Source organism: Microcaecilia unicolor, chromosome 6, assembly GCF_901765095.1.
Source record: "Microcaecilia unicolor chromosome 6, aMicUni1.1, whole genome shotgun sequence".
In the NCBI taxonomy this organism is placed as follows: Eukaryota; Metazoa; Chordata; class Amphibia; order Gymnophiona; family Siphonopidae; genus Microcaecilia; species Microcaecilia unicolor.
This window is the reverse complement of record NC_044036.1, coordinates 122076414-122083890: the sequence shown is the minus strand read 5'-3', so window position 1 is coordinate 122083890 and position 7477 is coordinate 122076414. Positions and strand designations below refer to the sequence as shown.

Sequence of the window (7477 nt, the reverse complement as noted above, 5' to 3'; positions counted from 1 at the left end):
TTATTTTCTTTTCCATGTTTTATTTTGTTTGATTTCTATTGATTTTCACACAGAAATCTCAGCGCAATATTTAAAATCAAGGGTTACTTGTACTTACCACCACCTGAAGAGGAGGCGGCTGTGGCTGCACTTACCACCCCCTTAAGATGAGGGGCTGCGACTGTACTTACCACCACCTGAAGATTAGGGGCTGCGGTTGCACTTGCCATCACTTGGTAGCATAGTTGCTAAAGGGAGAACATCTGTGGCAGCACAGTTGTACTTTACTTCATTATTTATTTATTTGGAGTGGGCCGGCCACGTAACATGCTGTGGCGCATAGAATGAATGCTCCTGTGCTATCTCTCACTGCACGTAATGCAGTGCCTGTGCAGTTAAGTGTTGCCTATACGGTAAATGCAGGGTAGATGCTGTGCACGTCTCCTGCATTTACCACACAAGCTTTGCAGTTCCAGTAAGCTAGTCTTTGCTACTAATACATGCTAAGTACAAAACCTTATCACACTTTAATAAAAAGGCCCCCACACTTGGATCGTTTGCTCCTTCTGATCAGGAGTCAGGCTGTCTGGAAAGATGCTGCCCTGCAGCATTATGTTCATTCTATGCTAGCAGTTTACAGATCTAAAACTCCACCGGCATGTAAAATCTCTACATGAACAATATTGGAAAATCATTTCCTCTTCCACTGCTGCTGTTCTTGGGATAAAGGTTTTGCCAATAGGGTTCCAAGAGCAGGAATGAAGATTACTATAAGAAAACGTTTAACATGTACAGAACTGTTAATAAAAAGTTGAGCAAATCTTTATTTGCATTTCTTTGAATGTAACATTTCTCTTTGGTAAAAAAAAACAAAAAAAACAAAAAGGAAAACAAAATAACAGTAAAAAAAAAACCAACAACAATTATTTGGCATATTGCTTAGAAAATTAACATAGGAGAAAATGTACTGTACATAGATTTCAGAAAAATAGGATACATCTTGGGCTATTACTTCCCGAGTTTGTTTCTGCCCTTATACAGTGTATTGACACCAATTATTATGCTGTTTTATTCTTGCTAGATAAGGTAGGTATAGAAATATGGCCCCTCCCTCCCCTTTATTAATAATTGGTTCAGGGATAATAAAAGGTAATAGTGCTGGTGGAGGTATAATAAACAATGTTATAACACAAACCAGAAGAGATTTATATAATAAAGTATCATTGCTCTAAAATGGAACCAGTTTAGTATGGCTGAAATTCACACAGGACTGGGAACGTTGCTGTAGGGGTACGTCCATACATTGATTTCCTTCAAGTCACTTTCATGCTCTCTGTCTGATGATGTCACCAAAGGGAGGAGCACAGAATAGACCTGTAGTTCTCAAATCATTCTTGGGGAAGCACCAGCCAGTGAGGTTTTCAGGATATTCAAAATGAAGATGCATGAGGTAGATCTGATTACATTGCCTTCATGGCATGAAACTTTCTCAAGCTTTTTCATTGTAGATATCCTAAAAATTGGAGTGGCTAGTGCTTCCCCAAGGACCATTTTTGTTATGCACGGAGTGGGTAACAATACAATTTTGATCAGAGAAATAACAAATCCAATCATTAAGACATGCAATGGACCAGATATTCATTCTTCAAAACTGACTTATCACTAGAGGGCCAATTGTAAGTTTCAACACATTTCTAAAAAGACTGTATTAACACCACAGTGCATTTTAAAGAAGGGTAATGTTTCAGAACCATTTAGACCTCTGCTGTCAAATAGTTAGTAACATTAAAGGTATTTTAAAGGTCATTTTAGAACAATGACACATGGGCAACCTGAAATGCCTTGTACTGTTGTTGGTATTCAAATTGTCATTTCCTAAGAATGCACTTTTGTGCATTTATTTTCTTGAGAGGCAAAGGACAATTCTATCAGCTACAGCTTGCAATGCTTGCATTCCACTCTTCAGAAACACCCTTGGAAAATTTCTACCCCGTATAATAAATATAGAAATTGCATAGGCTCCCCTTTCTCATTCCATGAAAGGTAAAACAGAAGAACAAAGGCTGAACATAGAGTGGTTGTCCAAGAAAAGGTGTATAATGAAGACAAGCTGCAAAGATTGCGACAGCCAATACAGAAGGCAGGCAGTGACCATCCCTGGGGGATCTATGGCAGTGGTTAAGATACTTCTGTGGCTTCCAATAGTGTTTTCAATATGGATATGCAGACACAGCTATATAAACTATGAATGTCGTCTGATACTCAATGGTTCTATCTGAACTGTAGGACAATGAGCGCACTTTCATCCTGTAAGTTTCTGGATTTTTCAGAGGTCTTGTTGTGAACACAACCCCTTTAAAATGTTCATCTCTTATGGCAAAGGGTAATGTAGGGTCTTCATCAACTACGAGGAATGTTGTCCTGGGATGCATTACTCCATCTTGCGTATAAGCAACTAGGCGGATTAAGTCCTGATTGGCAGCGATTCCAAATGGCAGAGAAACAAGTTTGTATTCCAAGGCATAGGTGCTAAGAGCACATTCCAAGTCATTGGGGAGACAATGCTTGAGACAGAACCTAAGGATAAGAAGATAAACTCCAAATTACCATTTACTGCAATAGTAAGTTCCAGATGATATAACAGTGAGCTCACTTTATTTTTTTTAATATTTACAATATAAATCAAACAAACGTACTTATTTTAAAGAAATACAGTCAGAGTCTTCACAGAAATATATCACCGAACTCCAACTTATCAGTCCACAATTAAAAAGGGGGGTGTACAGAAACTTAGTGGAGATTATCAATTATACTAGTAAAAAAGGCCCGTTTCTGACACAAATGAAACAGGCGCTAGCAAGGTTTTCCTCGGAGTGTGTATGTTTGAGAGAGAGTGTGTGAGAGTGACTCTGTGACAGAGAGAGAGTGAATGTGCGAGTGTGTGACAGAGAGAGACTGGGTGAGAGTGTGTCTGTGAGAGAGAGAGAGTGAGTGTGTGTGTGAGAATGAGAGTGTGTGCCAGGGCCCCCCATCCCTCCCTCTCTCTCTTCGAGTGCCAGGGTCATCCCCTCCCTCCGAGTTTCAGGGTCATCCCCTCCCTCCCTCCATGTTTCAGGGTCGTCCTCTCCCTCCGAGTTTCAGGGTCCTCCCCTACCTCCCTCCGAGGTTCAGGGTCCCTCCCTCCCTCCCAGTTTCAGGGTCCCCCTTCCCTCCCTCTCTCTTCCCCATCCCAATTCAGCATCTCCCTTCTGTCACCCTACTCCCACCATGTCTACTATCTACCCTTCTCTCCCTGAGCAAGCATATTTCCTTTCTTTTCATCCTTCCTTGATCCAGTATTTCCTCTCTTCCCTATCCTCTCTACTTCTCTATCCAGCATCTTCCCCTTGACCAGCGGTGTAGCAAGGGTGGGGTGGTAGGGGCGGTCCACCCCGGGTGCATGCCGCTGGGGGGGTGTCGGTTCCTCTGGTACCCTGCTCCCTCTGCCCCGGAACAGGAAGTAACAGCGGCGTGCACACTGCAGGCAAGAATGCACTCGGGGGGGGGGGGGGGGTGCTTGGGTGAAGCGCTGAGGGGGGGGGGGGTGATGCGCCAAGGGGGGGTGTCATGCTGCACCCCCCCCACAGGTGTTTTGGGAGGGCAGCTGTTGAGCGCATCAGTGGCGTCAGGCAGGCTCGAGCCTTTTTTTTTGTGTTGCTGTCAAGCTGTATGGCAGTTTGGGGGGGGGGGGGGGGGGGGGTTGGATCAGCTGTGAGGTTTTTTTTTTTTTTACCCTAGGCTCTGATGTTGACGTCACAACGCGTTTGCTACCGTCAGCCTGTGCTACGGAGCCTAGCAGACCAACTCCGAAGAAGTCACGAACTAAAAACGCTAGTGCACCTTAGTAAACAGGGCCTCTAGTTGCTAATAACCAGGGTTAATATTAAAATGACCCATCTTAATGGGAGCCCATGTTAATAACTTTCGCCCTTAGTAATACTGCTGATTATCCACACAGGGCTAGATTCTATATACAGCACCTAAAAAATCATCGCCAGAAAAAACCCACTTAAGCGGTATTCTATAAGCCGCACCTAATGTTCAGCATGGTTGATAGAATAAGCGCTTAAGTAGACAGATCGCGTATAAATTTAGGCACCACCATTTGCACCAATGAAAAGGTGGTACAAATGCCCAAGCCTAAATTTATATGCAGAACACTGTTATTCTATAATTCTTTCTTTCTTTCATTCATTTAAGTATTTATATACCACTTAGACCTAAGCGGTTTAAAGTTTTCATTTTACAGGTACTGTGTCTGTCCCTAGTGGGCTCACAGTACAGTGTCTGTCCGCAGTGGCCTCACAGTCTAAGTAGTACTTTGTATTACTGTTGTACCTGGGGCAATAGAGGGTTACGTGACTTGCCCAGAATCACACAGAGCTGCAGAGGCAATTGAAGCTGGTTCCCCAGGATCTCAACCCATTGCAGGCAGCAGCGGGAATCAAACCCAGTTCCCCAGATTCGCAATCCGCTGCACTAACCCATTAGGCCACTCCTCCATGCATGTAACTCAAAACCACGCCCTCAATCTGCCCCAAAACGCCGACACTCCCATTTCCACACCCCTTTTCGGGCCACGCCTAAATTTTAGGCGTGGACCCTGCGCCAAACTTTACGAATGCAATCCCCAATTAAATCTAATTAGTGCCGATAACTGCTTGTTAAAAAGCCAATTATTGGCACTAATTGGCTCATTATTCTATTAAATTGTGCACACAAATAGAGGCCACTCCTAAATTTGTATGCATATTTTTTGATGATCTTTACAGGATAAAAGAGATAGTGCTGGCACTCTGCATTTAGTTTAGGTCTTCTATTCTGCCACTCTCTGGATAATTTTTAGGCCTGCCCCTGCTCCACCCCAAACCCAGTTGCATTTTGTGGCAATAGTATTAGGCCATTTAACTAATTAAATGGCCTAATACTATCTGTAGAAGTTTAGAAAATACACGGATAGTAGGGTCATGTGTTCACAGGCTTTGGAACTTGTTTTGAATATCGGCCCCGTTATATTTATTACCAGAACTTCCAGAACTCCTTGACCTCATTCAGAGCAGGGTTTACTTCTCTGTCAGCTGTTTATATACTTTTCAGTCACCCTTCCAGAAGTACTACATTAAAGAACTTACCCAGTCACTGGATCACGTTGATAGTTTGATGGGCAAGGTGTGTCTATGCACTGGTAGCTTCCCCTCGTGTTGAAGCACATGCGATTTGCTCCGCAGTGAATATTCTGTTCGAGGCATTCGTCAATATCTGATTGCAAAAACAACGTTCACAATAAACCACTCGGCTTCACCAAATATAAAACTAAGCACTGTCATAAGACAGTAGACTACAAAGGCAATGTTATATGATTTACACTTGTAGAAAAAGCCATTTACGTATGTAAATTAACAAATGAATGCAAGTACAATTTTAGAACATGCATTACTTATATATGTATTGCTGTGGCATGTATCAGTTTCAAAGAAGAGTGGATTTCGGCAGATTTTGAAAGTATGTTTTCCATAGTGGCATTTATGCCTATTTCCAGAGATGTGTAACTGTGAGCTAATTTTTTGTTTAGACCTGGACCTGGCACATAGGCAGCGGAATGAGGTATACAACTGGGACCATGACCCAATGAATATTTTACTCAATACCGCATCCGTTACAATAGAGCATAGGAGCAGGCCAAGAGATTAATTTGTTTCCTCTCTGCCCCCCAACCAAAAAGGTGTTCTATTGTCCCTGGCTTGGGAAGAGAGCCTGAAGAGAAAAATTGGCTTTAAATCCCTTAACTGGATCCCTTTGTACATGTAATTTTATAAAAAAGATCACTTATAGTGTAGACGGCAAAATCTGCCACTTACACAGCTCTGAGTGATGTTGCTCTTTTTTGAAAATTTTTTAATGTAAAACAGATGTTTCCATTGTACATGTCACTAAATGCATGCATTTTTGCTCACTTTAATACGAATTTTACAAAGGGTTCCACGGTCAGCAAGCCTTTTGTAAAATATGATTCACATTTTGCCTTTCCAGACTTAGATGACATATGTAAAATTGGGCTTTATGTATAAAAAAAATTGGATAAACAGAAATGATGGGGCATTTTGCATTGCATCCCACAGTGAACACATTTTCAGATGATCTCCATAGGAAAATGTAGATTTTCTCCTCTGTGAGTGTGGCATTGTATATTTTTAAATCCTCTACTGGTATGGAAAGAAGGAGGGAGGGAACTGTAGCCATGAGGGCAGGAAGAAACATTTCATCATATTTTCATATTGAGAAGCTAAACATATTTTCCCATATGTTTACATTTAGAATTCCTCATTTACTGTCTTTTCTTGCTGCACTTTTCCAGTGAATGTAGTAATAACCCTTTTTCTTTGTTCATTCTCCAGCTACAGAGTTTGATATAGGATCAGATATATGAAATTTAGGGGCTCAGTTTCAAAGGAGAAAAACATCTCAAAAAACAGCATAAAGTGGCCTTTGGATGTATTTCTCTGAAAAAGTCCAAATCGTAATTTTCAACTCAGATTTGAGATGCTTTTCTCTACAATGTGTCCAAATCACAAGGTGGTATGTTGGAGGTGGGATTTGGGCATTCCCAAAACTTGGATGTTCTTCAGCCATAATGGAACAAAGCAAAAACCTCCAGGGCTAAAAGTTAAACGTTTTGGTCTAGACCTGTTTCAATCACACCTAAGTCACCAAAAAGGTGCCCTAAATGACAAGATTACCACTGGAGGGATTAAGGAATGACCTCTTTACTCCCCCAGTGGTCACTGACCCCCTCCCACCCCGCAAAGATATGAAAGAAACAGTACATACCAGTCTCTATGACAGCTTCAGATATTATGGCCAGTCCGATTAGAGCAGCCTAGTAGTCGGTGCAGTGGACTGTAGAGAAGGGGACCCAGGCCCATATAAATGGTACATTTGTGGTGGAACATGTGAGCCCTCCAAAACCTACCAAAAACCTACTGTACCTAACTGTCTGCCACTACAATAGTCCTTATGCCTGCAGGTGTCAACTATATGTAGGTACAGTAGGTTTTTGGTGGGTTTTGGAGGGCTCACCATACAATATAAGGGGGTAATGGTGAGATGTGTACCTAGGACCTTTTATGTGAAGTCCACTGCAGTGCCTTCTAGGGTGTCTGCTGCTCTGTCTGTGTGACCAGTCTGGTAAGAATGCTGGTTCTCCCCTCCCCCCTCCCAATATCCCAATGGCTTTTGTGTGTTTTTCTTTTTTTTTCAAAAATGGTCCTACAAGATACACACACTGAGCATAAAAACATATAGCAAATGGCCATTTCTGAAACAAAATGTTGGACATTTTGGTTTGAATATGGCTACTGGATTTTTGGACGTTGTTCGTAAAATGTCCAAAATCAGATTTAGACGACATACCAAAAATATCCTTCTTAATCCTTCACATCTAGAGAGGAAAGTCAATCAT

The 7477-nt window shown here is 41.9% G+C and overlaps 1 protein-coding gene across 2 annotated transcripts in view; it reads right to left on the bottom strand.

Annotated features, from left to right (window-relative positions):
* Window positions 1-777: 777 nt before the first annotated feature.
* HMCN1 (hemicentin 1) overlaps window positions 778-7477 on the bottom strand; it is a 672624-nt gene continuing 665924 nt past the window's right edge. For both annotated transcript variants that reach the window (XM_030206904.1, XM_030206905.1), the window contains 2 exons: window positions 5151-5277; window positions 778-2556 (listed from right to left, as the gene is read on the bottom strand). In XM_030206904.1, the coding sequence (XP_030062764.1) occupies window positions 2190-2556; window positions 5151-5277 (494 nt within the window). In that variant the 3' untranslated portion in view covers window positions 778-2189. The remainder of the gene's footprint in view (window positions 2557-5150; window positions 5278-7477) is intronic.